The sequence below is a fragment of the Danio rerio genome, chromosome 6 (assembly GCF_052040795.2).
Source record: "Danio rerio strain M-AB ecotype USA chromosome 6, GRCz13ab, whole genome shotgun sequence".
NCBI lineage: Eukaryota > Metazoa > Chordata > Actinopteri > Cypriniformes > Danionidae > Danio > Danio rerio.
This window is the reverse complement of record NC_141026.1, coordinates 8,351,567-8,368,663: the sequence shown is the minus strand read 5'-3', so window position 1 is coordinate 8,368,663 and position 17,097 is coordinate 8,351,567. Positions and strand designations below refer to the sequence as shown.

The 17,097-nt window shown below is 33.2% G+C and overlaps 1 protein-coding gene across 4 annotated transcripts in view; it reads right to left on the bottom strand.

Annotated features, from left to right (window-relative positions):
* The window catches only part of erbb3a (erb-b2 receptor tyrosine kinase 3a), a 65,986-nt gene that overhangs the window by 32,345 nt on the left and 16,544 nt on the right, over window positions 1-17,097 (bottom strand). For 3 of the 4 annotated variants that reach the window (XM_087255191.1, XM_087255189.1, XM_087255190.1), the window contains exons 2-7: window positions 9,490-9,647; window positions 8,671-8,857; window positions 3,318-3,443; window positions 2,503-2,565; window positions 573-691; window positions 355-496 (exon numbers count right to left, since the gene is read on the bottom strand). Coding sequence is in view for 3 of the 4 variants with exons in the window: in XM_087255189.1 (XP_087111315.1) it covers window positions 355-496; window positions 573-691; window positions 2,503-2,565; window positions 3,318-3,443; window positions 8,671-8,857; window positions 9,490-9,647 (795 nt within the window). In the remaining variant the exon portion in view is untranslated. 4 annotated transcript variants of the gene reach the window in all.

Below are 17,097 nucleotides of genomic sequence, written 5' to 3'. Positions count from 1 at the left end.
AAAAATATATATTTATAAATATAAATAAATATATTTATATAAAAATTATAAATATATATAGGTAAATATTGGAAAAAACCTTTAACATGTAATCCTTAGCCATGCATATTACAAAAAATTCATAAAACAAAACAATAAAAAAATAAATAAAAGGTTTGGAAACATTCAAGATGACCTTTTCTAAATATATTAGTGATTTTTGGCAAAATAACCAATACAAGACAGTTTGGCTATTCAATATAGACTGCTTTTGTTGTCCCAGGTCACTTATAATATAAAATTTGATATATTAGCTATTGTTGATGCCTTGCTAAAGAGAAATGTATTTCATAAATTAATCGTGGAATCACTTACGAGGGCAATGTGACACACACATGGAGCCAAACTGGTATTTGGCGTTAGGATTGGGCTCCATTTTGAATGTCACTTTGTTGTAAATATCAGCCCTTGGACACTGCGACACACACGAGCCCGAGTTGTTGAAGTTTCTGCAGGCCTGTGAATACACAGACGCTCAAGTCAAATTTAGCACTGCTGGAATCATGTTGTTGGGTTGTTGTGTTTGAACATACAAAGCAGTCGGTGTCGAGGGGTCCGGTGCAGCCGCCGGCACACTCATTATGGCAACACTCACTCGGGCTGCGTCCAAAACAGCGCACGTTACATTGCAGTGCGCACACTGTCTTAGTCACTGAGAATAACAGAGAAATACAGTAAGATACAAATCAATTGTAATATTGATTAATTAACAAGATCTTAATGGGGGCCAAACTGTCCGAAATTACCATCTGGCATTTTTTTCCTTCATATTTTAATCTTAAAATTATAAGCTCTCCTCTGAATTTTTTTCTTTTTCAAATAATTCCCAAATGATGTTTAACAGAGCAAGGAATTTTTTACAGTATTTCCTATAATATTTTTTTCTTCTGGAGAAAGTCTTATTTGTTTTATTTCAGCTAGAATAAAAGCAGTTTTTAATTTTTAAAAAACATTTTAAGGTCAATATTATTAGCCCCTTTAAGCTATATTGTTTTCCAATTCTCTACAGAACAAACCATCATTATTCAATGACTTGCCTAATTACCCTAACTTGCCTAATTAACCTAGTTAAGCCTTTAAATTGCTCTTTAAGCTGAATACTAGTATCTTAAAAATATCTACTAAAATATTATGTGTTGAAAACAATCTTCTTTCCGTTAAACAGAAATTGGTGGGAAAAAAATCAGAACGGCTAATAAATCTGACTTCAGCTATATTTACAAAGAGTGGACTGCAGCTGGAGTCAGTGCTTTAAGAGCCACTACGCACAGATGTATGCAAGACATGGGTTTCAGCCGTCACATTCCTTGTGTCAAGCCACTCTTGCACAATAATATTTGTCCAAGATAAATCTATTTGAATATTTTATTTTATACAAATATTGGGAAAATTACCTTTATAATTAAATTCTTAGCAATGCATCTTACCAATCAAAATGCATAAAACTAGTGAGAAAAAAAAGGTCTTCATGGAAGATGATTTTTTTTCTTAATAATCTAGTGATTCATTCATTTTCCTTCGGCTTAGTCCCTTTATTAATCAGGGCTCGCCACAGCAGAATGAACCGCCAACTATTCCGGCATATGTTTTACACAGTGCATGCCCTTCCAACTGCAACCCAGTACTGGACACTTGGAAAGAAAGATCAAACATTAATCTGCATAGTGTTCTGAATGCAATCGGTTCATCTGTTAATCCTCTCCATAAATAAATGCATAATTGCAGAATTCCAGTCAACTCAGTCTGTAAGTGCATAATTAATCATTAAAATGTGAATGAAAGCAAAAGGTATTATCTCTTTGGTGACGATGTCTGTGGGTGTCACCATTTAAAATTAATATGCACCTTTTTAGTTTATAATGCCCTAATTTAAATGTCTTATTGCTCATTATCATCAATTAAAATGACGTATGACGACTATAAACGGAATGCCGGAAAATAAACCGTGAGGAGAGTTTACTCATACGTGACTTGTTTGAACAATTTTGGTTAGTTTAGAAATACCCCGTGTAAAAGCAACATTGTAACAATTTAAACTCATGTTTTGGAACAAAACATTCAATCTACAGGTGTAAAAGCTCCTTAAGAATGTTGGAGTTTAACGGGAGAAGTTCTAAAGCTTCAATGCATGTTTTGATAAATTGAAAGTATTTTTGAACTTTTATATATTACCTACCTTGATTACATCACCTACTATAATATAGGAGGAGTTTTCAAGAGGTGCTTTAAGCCACATATTTGTGTTTGTGTGTGTGTGTGTAAAACTAAATTGGCCGTGGTTTATGAGCATGTGTGAATGTGAGAGTGTATGGGTGTTTCCCAGTAGCAACCCCTGATAAATAAATAAGGACTAAGCCGAAGGAACATAAATTAATCAATGAATGAATGACTTTGTGTGTGTGTGTGTGTGTGTGTGTGAGAGAGAGAGAGAGAGAGAGAGAGAGAGAGTTTCTGGGGACTTACAGATTTGACAGGTGTCATTTCCTGGACCCCAACATGGACCCCCGCAAGACTCATGACAGGGAACTAAACAAAAATCCACAATAATTTATATTTTTCCTTAAGATCAGCAGCCAAAGTGAGAGTTTTTCTATTTATTTATCTACACATTCAAAACAAATATAGTCAAATCTTAAAAATGTATTCATACTTTATAAATCTGAATATATAAAACAAGTTAAGCAACCTGGAACTGGAAAATTGGTAAACTCAATAGCTATAAAAAAGTCAAACAACATTTGATTATTAAATAAAACATGACATATCACCATCATTAATATATATATATTAAAATCTTTAGTCAGTAAGACTTTTTTCTTGTAAAAAAATATTTCATCCTTGCTGAATAAAACTATTAAAAAAGCAAAGATGCGTTTTTTGGTGCAAATAAAACTCTTTTTTAAAAGTAAATTCTGCTTGCATGATCAAATGTCTAATTGATTCTATGAAAATATTAAGCAGTTTTTAACATTAATAATGAAAATAAATTTTTCTTGAGAAGCGAATCAGTGTATTCTTATGATTTCTGAAGGATCATGTGACAATGAAGGCCAGAGTAATAATGCAGTTTTGCCTCAGAAATTAAATTAATCTATATTTTTTAAATAAAATATTGTTTTCAATGATTTCAAAATGTAATAATATTTCACAAATGCACAAATAAATAAAGCCTTATTGGACATAAGAGATGTATTTCAAAAGATTAAGAAATCCTCCTGACCGTAAATTTTATAATGAAGATGTGAAAATAATGAATGCATTTAGTATTGTCTCCTTACCTTCTGGTCCATTGTCTTGTATGATGACTTCTGCTCCACTGTTTTTCACAATGTCTTGCCAGTTAATCTGCGGTGCGTAGCTCAAGAATTTATTCTGGATGATCTGCACGCCACCCTCCAGGATCTCTGTAGACGAATTTAGGAAATTGAAATGACAATGATTTATTCATTCTTGTTGACCTTTTTGCTGTGAGGCAACAGTGCTAACCAATGAGCCACCGTGCCACCCATGAACTGACAATCAAGTAATATATAACAGTCAAAGTGTGCTTTAATATGCTTTAATACATTAAAATTGTATTAATTAAAATGTGTCTTGCATTTTCAGAGCAAAAATAGTCATTGTTAACATTGATTTATGAAAGACAACTGCTAAACTGTCATTTAGTGTAACAGTGGTTTATTTGTCCCCAAATAATGTCAGATATTTAAAACAAGAATCATTCCTTCATTCATTTTTCTTTGGTGTAGCCGCTTTATTCATCAGTAGAATGAACCCACGCCAACACGGGAGAACATGCAAACTCCACACAGAAATGCCAACTGATCCAGCAGGACACAAACCAGAGACCTTCTTGCTGTAAGGCGACAGTGCTAACCACTGAGCCATTATGCCACCCAAACAAGAATCATTTCATGACATATTAAAATTCTCGCATTCAGTATTTCTGGATAATAAGCAATAAAAATATATATATATATATATTTGAAGTCAGAATTATTAACCCCCTTGAATTATTAGACTGCTTGTTCATTTATTCCCCAATTTCTGTTTAACTGAGAGCAGATTGGTTACAACAGATTGATTTCTAAATATAATAGTTTGTTCTGTAGACTATCAAAAAAATATACAGCTTAATGGGGCTAATAATTTTGTCCCTAAAATGGTGTTTAAAAAATTAAAAGCTGCTTTTATGCTAGCCGAAATAAAACAAATAAGACTTTCTTCAAAAGAAAAAATATTATCAGACATACTGTGAAAATTTCCTTGCTCTGTTACACATCATTTGGGAAATATTTAAAAAAGAAGAAAAAGAATCGAAGGGGCTAATAATTCTGACTTCAACTGTACATCTTATATGTGTGTTGGCTAGCTTCTGCATAAATACTGTTTATATTTTGACACTTTTGTTTCACAAGTGTTATTTTAAGCATTCAGTTAGATGCTTTTTGCATTTAATATCCTTTCTATGTAAATAAAATCACAGTTAAGATTTTTAAAATTTGATACACACTGAATAAAAATGATTCATTGGATTAACTAAATGTTTTTGCAAACTTGGGCTAAATTTAAACAAACAAATGAAATTTAGTAATGTCCAACCTAGTGTTTGTTTATATTCAGCCCATATATTTTTTTGCAAACCACTGTCTAACTAATTATTTAGGCCTATTTAATTATTAATTTATAATTTATGTACAGTAATTGAGACATAAAATTAGATTGGAAAATATAATCAACAACGAAAATGTAAAAGAAAACTGTAAATGACTTTCTATTGACTGTCTTAGTCCTATCACTCTTAAAATAACAAACACTGTACATCTCTCTATTTTTAGGCTAAAAAACTGCTTTATTTATATAGAATTATTTGTTTATTTAGGGTAGACTTATTTATGTGTATGTTTGTACTTTCATTTTTGTTGTCTTTTATTTTTTTAATTTTACTTTCCAAAGTGAATCCTCATTTTACTTAACACATTTACAATGATAATAAAGCTTGTCATCAAAGTTTTTAACAATGAATGAAGGAATTAAAATGCTTTGTCTCTTTATTTTATCTTTATCTTTATTTTATCTTATAAGTAGCAAGGTATTTACAGCTACTGTATATTTCTGTCCGTTTGCATCCGGTCCCTTTGTGCCACCGGGCAGCATAGTCGCAAATTGTTGTTGTACCTAAAAAAACGTTTGTACTCCTTTAGTGCGGCGGCGGTACGACTCATGGCGGTAATGCTCTTCTTAAAGTGTCACCCACTGTACCTTACAAAAATCTAGTAAATCCAATGAATCATTTTCTTCAGGGCAGGGACCACAAATCTTTGACCCACAAACCGAAAAGTGTTTTTTATAAAAAGTTAGTCTAATTTCGTCTAATTTCATTTATAATATTTGATTAGTGGCGAGGCAGTGGCGAAGTAGGTAGTGCTGTCGCCTCACAGCAAGAAGGTCGCTGGGTCGAACATCGGCTCAGTTGGCGTTTCTGTGTGGAGTTTGCATGTTCTCCCTGCCTTTGCGTGGGTTTCCTCTGGGTGCTCCGGTTTCCCCCACAGTCCAAAGACATGCGGTACAGGTGAATTGGGTAGGCTAAATTGTCCGTAGTGTATGAGTGTGTGTGTGTGAATGTGTGTGTGGATGTTTCCCAGAGATGGGTTGCAGCTGGAAGGGCATCCGCTGCGTAAAAACTTGCTGGTTAAGTTGGCGGTTCATTCCGCTGTGGCGACCCCGGATTTATAAAAGGGACTAAGCTGACAAGAAAATGAATGAATGAATATTTGAGTAGTGCTTCCCCACAAAGTAGCTGATATAAATGTTTTGTTTGGCAAATGCATAAACATTCAAGGTGGTTTCCTAAATGAACTCCAAGAAACCAATCACACTCAAGCAGAGATTTTGACCTAGAAATCTCTCTTAATAAAGACATGTACCATGATTCATTTGAAAAATAAGTAACATTTGTATTGATTCTACACACTGAGTCACAATGGCATCTGAAGGAGGTTAGAGGAAGGGCACTGGAAATCATGACAAACATGTTCATTGATTCACACACTCAGAGACACACAATGGAAAGATAAAACTACAAGGCTTGAATTTCACTTTAGATGTGTGTTGTTTGCTGAAGCAGGTCGAGACATGTTCTCGTCTAACTGTAGCCATCTAACGCCAATCTACTGGAATTCATCACGGGAACAATACATTATAGGATTTTTCCTTAAGCTATGAAGCGCTCAAGGCAATTAGAAAGTATGTGCTGGTCCAAGATGACTGAATGCACAATTGCATGCAAGTGGTTTCTTTAACCACTGTGTGTTGAACTGGAAAGGTTATACATTGTTTAGAAAGGACAAAAATGTCAGTTAAAAAAAATATATTTTAAAATAGTTAAATATATATAGTTAAATATATATATATATATATATATATATATATATATATATATATATATATATATATACATATATATATATATATATATATATATATATATATATATATATATATATATATATATATATATATATATATATATATAAATAGTTTCTTACACTTTCCTTGACATCAATTTCTTTACCAGCACCAGTTATGAATTTAAATTGTGTTAATTTTAAGGATTTTAACGACAGAGCTGTCAAATGATTAATCGCAACTAATCGCATCCAATATGAAATAAAAGTTTGTATTTATAAATAATATGAATGTGTATTATATATATATAATTATGACATTATGATATACAGCCACATCGCACTGCTACTCGTGTGATATTGTGCTTATATAACAGTTCGACGGCATAATCGTGTAAATAAAAATGAAAATCAAACACCTTCTCAAAAACCTTTTTGTAAGAGGAACTACTATCTGCAGCTGACCAGCAGAAACCGCTGCTACTTCACAAACGTCACTTTAGTGCTACTATTTGAATGATTCTCTAGCTTAATGTCTAAGGTGATGACAAAACAGGTCATTTTTGCTCACATTTTAAGATTATAAGGCTGAACGGCATGAAATGCCATCAGTCTACAGAGATTTCCCAGTATTTCTCTGTTGCAATCAGGAAATCACAATAATTAACCCCGAAATAGCAGAAGCAAAGCAAACACTACCAAGTTATGTGGTATAAATACAGCATTACATCATACAAAAAGGAGAGATCAACTCAGAATTTCACTTACTTGATTTATAATAATTTGACTTACGTTGAGAAAACGCTAAGGTTATTCTCACTCTAAGGACTTATTTTGTGGTCTCCATCGCCATCTTGTGGCGGAACGTCAACCATCACTCTCGTTGGTCTGCACAGTATGACAGGCTGATGGCTGATGCACTGAATCTGGGCCTCCAAAATTATAAATATTTTAAAATAGGCACTATCCTTGTAAACAATTACATGGTCGCAAACTAAACCACATTCTTGACTAAAAAAGAGTACAGTATGTTGTCCAACAGCAGCAATATTAGTCAAACTGTAGAGCACCCTCTGCTTGTTGCTGCATGTGGGCGGAGTAATACACCGGAGTGAAGGGTGAAGGGGCTGTAAATGTGCTGCTGTTATTTGCTGAATATCACAAGCCTATCAGCCAATCAGATTCAAGAACCAGACAGAACTGTATATATATATATATATATATAACAGTTCTGTCTGGTTCTTGAATATATATATATATATATATATATATATATATATATATATATATATATATATATATATATATATATATATATATATATACGTACAGTGGGTACGGAAAGTATTCAGACCTTTGTTATGATGCAACCATTTGCTAAAATGCTTTAAGTTGTGAGAAAAACACAGAAATATCACATGGTCCTAAGTATTTTGACTATTTGACTTACTGATGTACTGACACTGATTCAGTAGGTGTATAGAATAGTGTCCAACAATCATGTGTGTATGGCTTATCCTGTCACAAAATGTGGCTAAAAGTTCTAGTTGACGGTAATAATTTGATTACGGTGTTAACATGCTTGTACTGCACTTCAATAATGCGACTGAAATAGGAATACCCCATATGTCTTAGTTTGATTTCTGTTTACAACGATCATGACTTTAAGCATATCTAAAGTGCTACTCCATCGCTTGGCTATGAACCAGTTAATTTGTGTTGTGTTTGTGGTGGTCTCTACCTTTGGATGCGGCAACCTTTGAACTCCGGTGAAAAAAGCAGGTACGCGTTCACCCAAGCAAACGTGTGACGTGCAATACAGAGGCAGCCCGGGTTGCCAGGTGTGTGTAAAGCACTTAATGTGCAGTTCAAATCCAATTCTGCCTCCAATCTTCAGTGCTAAATTCACCCTCACACTCAATCATAACATCACAACTCACCTTGATGAGAAATCTCATCACAATTTAATCTCGTGAGATCTCATAGGTTGAGATCTCGTCACGTCACTAGTAAATACTGTTTGCATTAACACTGCCAAACTAAAACAAAAAAGACAAAAAACTCCAACAAAGACGCACACACAAGGTTTTATAAAGCACACATGGCGCAAATTTTTTTTTCCATCCGTTGACTCACTCTTTACACCACACCCTCTCAAGTGTCTAGTTGTTAAAGCGCGTAGGTGTTTTGACAGAATGTGTTTCTGTGGGTGAGAATGTGTCACCTGTCAAGTGTGTGAGGCCCAGCTCCCTCAGTCCATACACTCCGTCTTTCTGATAGTTGACAAGGACAGCGAGGGCGAATTTATCTTCATACAGAGACGTTCCCCGTATAACCCGCAGCTGCTCCAGCGGTAAACGTCTGAACTGGTTTATAGCGATGAGGATGTAGCCGGTTACCTCACGGATAGACTGTGGAGAGAGATGAAGTTCCAACGTTCAGTTGATGAAACATTACAGACACTTCACGTTATTCACGTTTTTGTTTGTTAAAGAGAGCAACTTATATCTATAGCTTTATATCTACAATAGCTTTATATCTATCTATATTAATTAAAACTTTTTTATATGTTATCTTCAAGATTTAAATGAATGAATAAAAAATAAATAAATAAATAAATAAATAAATAAATAAATAAATAAATAAAATAAATAAATCATAAAAAATAAATAAATAAATAAATAAATAAATAAATAAATAAATAAATAAATAAATTAATTAATTAATTTAAATAAAATAAATAAATAAATGATCAGCCCCCTTTAAATCTTTTATTTATCTATCATATTTCCCATAAGGGCCGACACGGTGGCGCAGTTCATGGCACGTTCGCCTCACAGCAAAAAGGTCGCTGGTATGTTTACTGGCTAATATATCGGCCTCCAATTCGATAGCGTTATCGGGTAACGGTATCAGTAAAAAATTCAATATCAGTGCATCCCTAAAAAAAGCTCCTGGAACCAATGCCATTGATCAAGTGAGTATGCACAAATGCACTCTACAGGTATATACAGTAAAAACTGCAAAGATCTATTTTCCCCACCTGTAGGAATGAGAAATCGCGGTTGTGCTCCATCTGTGTGATCTCCAGGTTTCCTATGACAATCTGGCAACCTGTGTACATTTCCTTCATGAGTTTGTATTGGACCTCAGAGCTTCCCGTCACACTCAGCAAATTCTGAGTGCCTGTACACACTCCAACTGCAGAGAGAGACAGAGAAAGAGTGAATTTATTAACACAAATACACATGCATTTATACATTTCATGTCTTTGAAAAGAGTCTCTTATGCTCTCAAGCTGCATTTATTAGCTTAAAAAGCCAGCTACATAGAAGTATCATGGCATATTTTTACAAATTATCTATCAATAATATTCCTATGACTTATTCCTCTGAATTTTTTGCATCATTCACTGTCACATGGTCCTTTAGACAGCATTTCAACATTTCTTATTATTATTAACAGTAAAAATTGCTATGCTGCTAAATTTGTTATATTAATTTCCTCAAAGAAAAATTGTACTGTCTTTGTAGATCTTTGCATGGTTCTCTAATGACTGCTAAAATGAATTACACAGCGCACAGTGATATTAGGTAATCTTAAATATTTAAGGCTTTTTGGTATTAAAGTGGTAACAAACATTGTAATTAGTCAAACAATAACCAGCAATTGTATATCATCAAAAAATTACTTGTCAGAGCTTATTATTTACAACAATGCCTGAGCGGGTGCACATTACACCTTATTAAAAAGCTCTGAGGGAGTCTGAGGTAAAACTACTTTGCATTTCAAATTTTGTCCTTGGTTCAAATGCGCCACGGTCAAAACAAACCATTACTGAGGTGCGACTCTAGGAAAACATAATATGGCTAATACTCAAAGAGGTACTCAGAAATGGCCCCAGGAACCTTTACACATTAAAACTCAAAGACAAAGTGTTCTTCTTGGAAAATTGGCCATTCATGACCCTTTAAGATCAGGTTCAGTAATACTGCATGTAAGAATAGAACCACGTAATTGCAGCTGAAGATACAGTATGACACAGTAAAAAAATGTATATGACAGAAAGTCATGACAACCAACCTTTTTAAGCTACACGGTTTAAGTTATACAAAGCTTATCTTAATATTTTTAGTCCGTTTGATTGATGTAAATTGAGATAACAAGAAAAGTTTATTTGAGTTAAATAAAAATTAATTTGCAGAAAATTCCACATTTATAGAAATCCAGTTTCTACATCTTACACAGACTCATTCTGAAAACGTACCCCTATATACCTTTCTGGAGAGCACCAAATACGTCCCAGAAGGTACTTTTTTAGCAGTTTTTGTTTTCGCGATTTTGAGATCTGAGAAAAGTTGAGACTAACTGACTTGACTGACCGACTTGAATGACTGAATGATCGACTGACCCCCCCCTCCTCCTTCCCCAAACCCAACCAATAGTGTTTTCAAAAGTACCGATTGACCATTTCCCACTCACTACCCTAAACCCAACTGAAAGTTTTCAAAAGCAGTCCAGAAAAATAAAAGCCCTTGAGGCAGCCTGATTTTTACCAGGTATTTAGAGTTCACATTCTCACCCTGTTATATACTTGTTTATTTTATTTTTTGTCTTTTGATTTTGTTTTACCCGCTTTCTGCAATCATTTTTCATCGGATTCCAACCCCGTCATTGTAGTCAACTTCTCTCTACATCAAGTCCGACGACGTACGCAACGAGCCATCGGGCAAACTGGTAACTGCAGAAAAGCCATCCAAACGGAGGTAACCTGTCAGTTGGTAATCGTAAAAAGGAATCCGCAGCATTCCTTTTAAAGACGAAATGCAGCCATACATATTTCTGGATACATAATTCACAGTCTCCAGAAATGTACATAGGGCTACATTTTCAGAATGAGCCCATTTTGCAGTTATTGTATCTCTTCATTTTGGAGCTGCACAGTCTTGGAAAATTGCAATTTACAGTATATTTTGAAATAACACTATTTGGAAACAATTAATTATTTCTGATTGATTAGAGGGGTTTGTAAGTGAGTGAATCGAGCATAAAATATAATAAACATATTACAAGAATAGATAAATTCAGTAGAGCAAAGATACAAATGAAATAAACAGTGCTTTACAGTTTTCTAGTGATTCTTAGGTACAGAAAGTAAATAGTCAAGTGTAAAACAGCACAGCATAGTGCATTCACTGTGTAAAAAGTTCAATAAAACTAATCTTAAGTAAAGTTACTTAAACACACACAACGCTTTGTGCCAGAATGCTTTAAGCTCTCTTAAAATGCTCATACAGGCCTTAAAAACACATGCAAATGATAAACTTTCACTCAATTAGGGTTAAACTCAATTGTTGCGAGAAGGTATACAGCTACGACTGAAAATTAACAAGAATTGTTGATATAATTTATTAAAAAATGACCCATTAATTGTATTTTATTAACGATCACAATAATGTACAAAACAGTATATATACAGAGAATTATTCATATTATTTATTTTATTACCCATTAAATTATATTTTATTAATGCATATCACCACCCCAAGCCTCATAATAATGTAAAAAAGTAATTATGCAGAGTATCATTCATATTATTTATTATATTACCCATTAAATTGTGCATTATTAACACATATCACCACCCTAACCCTCACAGTAATGTAAAAACAGTAAATATACAGATTATTATTCATATTATTTATTAAATTACCCATTAAATTGTATATTATTAATACATATCACTACCCTAACCCTCTCGGTAATGTAAACATAGCAATTATACAGATTGTTATTCATATTATTTATTAAACTACCCATTAAATTCTATTTTAATAATGCATATCACCACCCCAACCCTCACAGTGATGTAAAAACAGTAATTATACAGATTATTATTCATATTATTTATTAAAATACCCATTAAATTGTAGATTATTAACGCACATCACCACCCCAACCCTCACAGTAATGTAAGAATATAAATTATTGTTGTACAGCATCACAAAAACTATGCTATATTGAGGTGAGTATCTGCAGCTGTATCCCTTCTAGACTTTACAATTAAACTCTGTAGTAAGTCTTTTGTGCCTGGTCAGCTACAGTTTAAATCCTGCGATGTGACTATTGCATATGCTCACAATACGATGTTGATGCTGAAACGCGATATAGTGCTGCTTCGTTTTACATAAATGAACCGAAAAGCACAGGCGCTTGCTGATAACACACATATAAACCCTTAACAGCATTACAGAGTCCAACAAATCAGTCTAAAAGTCTCTTGTGAAATGCAAACAGGTGCTCATTCCAGCCACGCAGGTGAGGTTGTGGGTCAGACATTGTGTTGAAATGCTTTCCAGAAAGAATTTGTGCATTTCCAGCCTGTATTTGGAAACCTTATCAAACTTCTCCTTTAGTAAATGCAATGAAATGCTCAAGAAATTCTCAAGAGCAAACACACACTCACCGAGCACTGAGATACTGGGATTTATCTATTTTCTCTCAGTGCAAAACACACACTTAAACAAACACAGTCTTGCCTTTAACAGATACACACAATTCCCATACTATAGATACGTGTGCTGGGAACTTGAAGTGATAAGATCTTGATTTGAGACTTCAGCATGTCGTAATGGCTAACTATGAGACAGGAAAGGCCAGTAATGTCAGAAACGGCTTCGAAGCATTAGTCAAACCAGAAGTTTGCATTTTTAAGGGTAAAACGTTTTGAGCGTTTGCATGCTCTCAAGGAAAATGTCTAGCCATGCAGCTAAATAAAAAAAGGATGTTCAGAAAATGTTTTGTTAAAGTTTCAAATAGGTTACAATTAGTCATAGGATAATAACCAGCTTCAAGGTATACCGCGGTTTAAAAAAGTCAAGGTTTTAAAACCCCTAAAATTATCTGCTCTACAGTTTTTTTTATTTATGTGTTGTAAAGAAATCTGTGGTTTTGAAATTAATGAAGACAGCAGAAGTCAATTATGTATTTTAATTAATATTATTATTATTATTATTATCATTAATTATTTATTTTTTAATGGTAAAATACTGGCAACCACAGCTGATGTTTTTTTTTACAGTAAATTTTATGGATTTATTTATTACATTGTATAACGATGGTTAACTGCTTTTATTCTAGCCGAAATAGAACAAATAAGACTTTCTCAAGAAGAGAAAATATTATCAGACCTACTGTGAACATTTTCTTGCTCTGTTACACATAATTTGGGAAACATTTAAAAAAAGAAAAAGAAATCAAAAGGGGGCTAATAATTCTTACTTCTTATACTTATACTGTATATAATGTTTTTTTATGCTTTGAAAGCCTCAATAATGACTAGAACACTTGAATGAATGTTAGTAACAATTGAATGTTGCTAATTATTACTGCTAATGCAAAAATGAATCTGTGGTTGACATGATCCAAACACTGTAAAAAATAAAAAGTGTTTTCGATTTATTTATGGTTATAAATTGCATTATGGCATGTTGATCTCTGCTCTGTTGACTTTTGATGTTGAAAATCCAACTTAAAGTTTAACAAAGTCTTTTATTGACTTTTTAGTTGATTTAAATCATATAATATATCAGAAATAAGTTTATTGCAAAGTTTTGAACTGTAATATCCAACACCAACCCAGACAATATATAACTTTAAACTATTACAAATGTTAATAAAAGTCACTTTTCAAACTTTTCTAAGGTTAAAAGTTGTTGGAAAAAAGATCAAAGTACCATAATGCAATTTAAAAGCAGAAATAAACTTCCTTAAAAAAATGAAAACAATAAAATTTATTTAAAAAAAAAATAAAACATGAATCACAAAATATGTAAAATATGTAATTTATGAATAGTTTTTACGGTGCAGTGCTTAATTTTAATATTAACTAAAAACAGTCATTATATTTCAATTTGACTCTTTAAAAATGGATCCTCATCTCAACCGCCATTCAAGCTACTGTTATTTCTAAGAGAAAAACATTCAAAACAGTGAAAATGTTGCCATGATTGATTAACTGACTTGTTTCTACAACTTTTGCAAAACAAACAAAAAAGATTTGACCCTTATTGTGTTAATTATTAATATCAACTGATATTATAATAACAATTTATTATCCGTATCGCCCAGCCCTTTGTCCTGAGAACATACTCAGTTAGCTGCACTAATCTCTAATTTCACTAAACATTTCACTAAACTAATTTCACTAAACATTCAGAAGAGATCTCAGCAATGTCAAAATATGCTTAGACCTTAAAAACTATTCAAGATGTCGGTGCAATAGCCCAGTGGTTAGCGCACCAACATATGGTGCAACAGCACGACAGGGCGTCGTGAGTTCGAATCCCGGCTTGAGGACATTTCCCTACCCTACCCCCTCTCTCCCACTTTGCTTCCTGTCTTAATACTGTCCTATCTACTGGGGTTTGTGGCTTTTTACACTTGTTTGTCTCGCAGAGGAAATAAGGAGAACTTGTAATTCTCTTTACTTAATACTACTACTTATTATTAATACTTACAAATATATCAGGAAGTTAAAAAAATAGCTTTTAAAATGCTCTTAGATGTAAAGATGTAAATCAAAGAATGTAAAGGCTCTGCACTGGCCCTTCCAGCCGCAACCCATCTCTGGGAAACATCCACACACACACTCATTCACACACACACTCATACACTACGGACAATTTAGCCTACCCAATTCACCTGTACCGCATGTCTTTGGACTGTGGGGAAAACCGGAGCACCCAGAGGAAACCCACGCGATGCAGGGAGAACATGCAAACTCCCACCTCATTTATTACAACCTTAATTTCATTTCAATTTAAGGTATACACTTTTATAAAGACACTTTAAAAAAAGTTGCTACACCACTTGTTCTCCTGTGTTGTGAAACAGTAGTCTCGGAGCATTGTAATTCTCCTCTGGGTTTAAGTTCACAGAGGCCATTGAAAGGAAGCAGCAACACTGCATTCCAACCGTAATGCTCCAAACCCCAGAACAGACGCATGAAACTAACAAACACAAGTCAAGAGTCATTTCATAACTCACCCAGTGAAAAGTGTACACGTAACAGCATCACGAGCAATTCTAATCTTAAAGCGCCACTCTTATTTATTTCTGAAAATTGCCTTCCATGCAGTGTGTAGAACAGCTCTAAGCGAATGAAAACATCCTGCAGAGTTTTAAATCAGAAAGTGTGACATGTATCTATTTTAAGGATCTAAGTGCATGGTTTAATATGCACGTCAAAAGTGCACTCAGGGCATGTCTGAATCAAGTTTAGCTATTTTTTCCTAATGAGTTATGGGTGTGTTTTGGGTGTAATGAGCACTTCACCAATCAGAGTGTATAATCTCCTGTTCCCTTAAAGAGTGAGTTGGTGTATTTGCTATTTTCATGGCGGACTTTGTAAGAGGAAAAACTGAACACTTCACTAGCGAGGAAATGGATCTGCTTGTGCGTGAGGTTTTTGCAAGCAGATCATACACGGAATGAGCCAAATTCCACCAAAGCCCCCTGAGGCAAGAGGGCGTGAAATGAGGGAGCAGTTGTTTTATATTTATGTATGCAATGATAATTATTTACATTTTTATCCTTTCTTTTTTTTTCATATTTAAAGATTTATGTCCTGCTGAGCATCCCTCGGTGTGTAATAAGCAACATGTACGCACTTATATAGATGAATATCCTATTGTACTTTATAAATAACAAAACATAATTGCCTGGTTTGAGTTTAGACCATCTTTTAGTCAATGTTTTTATTCAAAATTATATATTAACTTTTTTGTTATGGTTATAACGTTTCACAAAACGTTTTAATAACGTTTCAGTCGAAAATTATATATATGTTCTCAGAATGTTATTTAAAACATTTTTATTCACATTCACATTGTTTATTTTTTTCCATTATTAGCACTTCTTTTAAATGTACAGTGTACAAGGATTCTTTTCAAAAAATAATTCTGTAAATATATCTCTGAAAATCTTTCAAAAACGATATTTTAACTTAACTTTTTATGGCTATAATAACTTTATGCAAACGCTTTATTAACATTTCAGTCTGAAATTATATTATTATTCTCAGAACGTTGTTTAAAATATTATTAGAATATTCCCTTAACATTAACATTATATTAATGTTCTAAGAACATTTCCCTAATGTTCTCCATACGTTATAAAACCGTTTCTGGGAATGACTGTTAGAACATACAGTTTTTAGACGATGTTTTAACATTATTTTTGGTTATAATAATATTATTCAAAAAGTTTAAATAATGTTTCAGTCTGAAATTATACTATTATTCTCAGAACGTTGTTTAAAGTATTATTAAAATGTTCCATTCACATTCACATTATATTAATGTTCTCAGAACGTTTCTCCAATGTTCTTCATAAGTTTTAAAAACGTTTAGTTTTTTGGGAAAGATTGTTTAAAAATTGTATTTTTAGGTGATGTTTTAAATTTTTTTTTGGTTATAATAACATTATTCACAAATGTTCTCATAACATTTCAGTCTCAAATTATATTATTGTTGTCAGAATGTTACTTAAAGCATTATTATAATCTTCCATTTACATTCACATTATGTTTTCCGATTATTAGCACTACTTTTAAACGTATATAAAAGTTTACAAGGATCCTTTTTAAAAA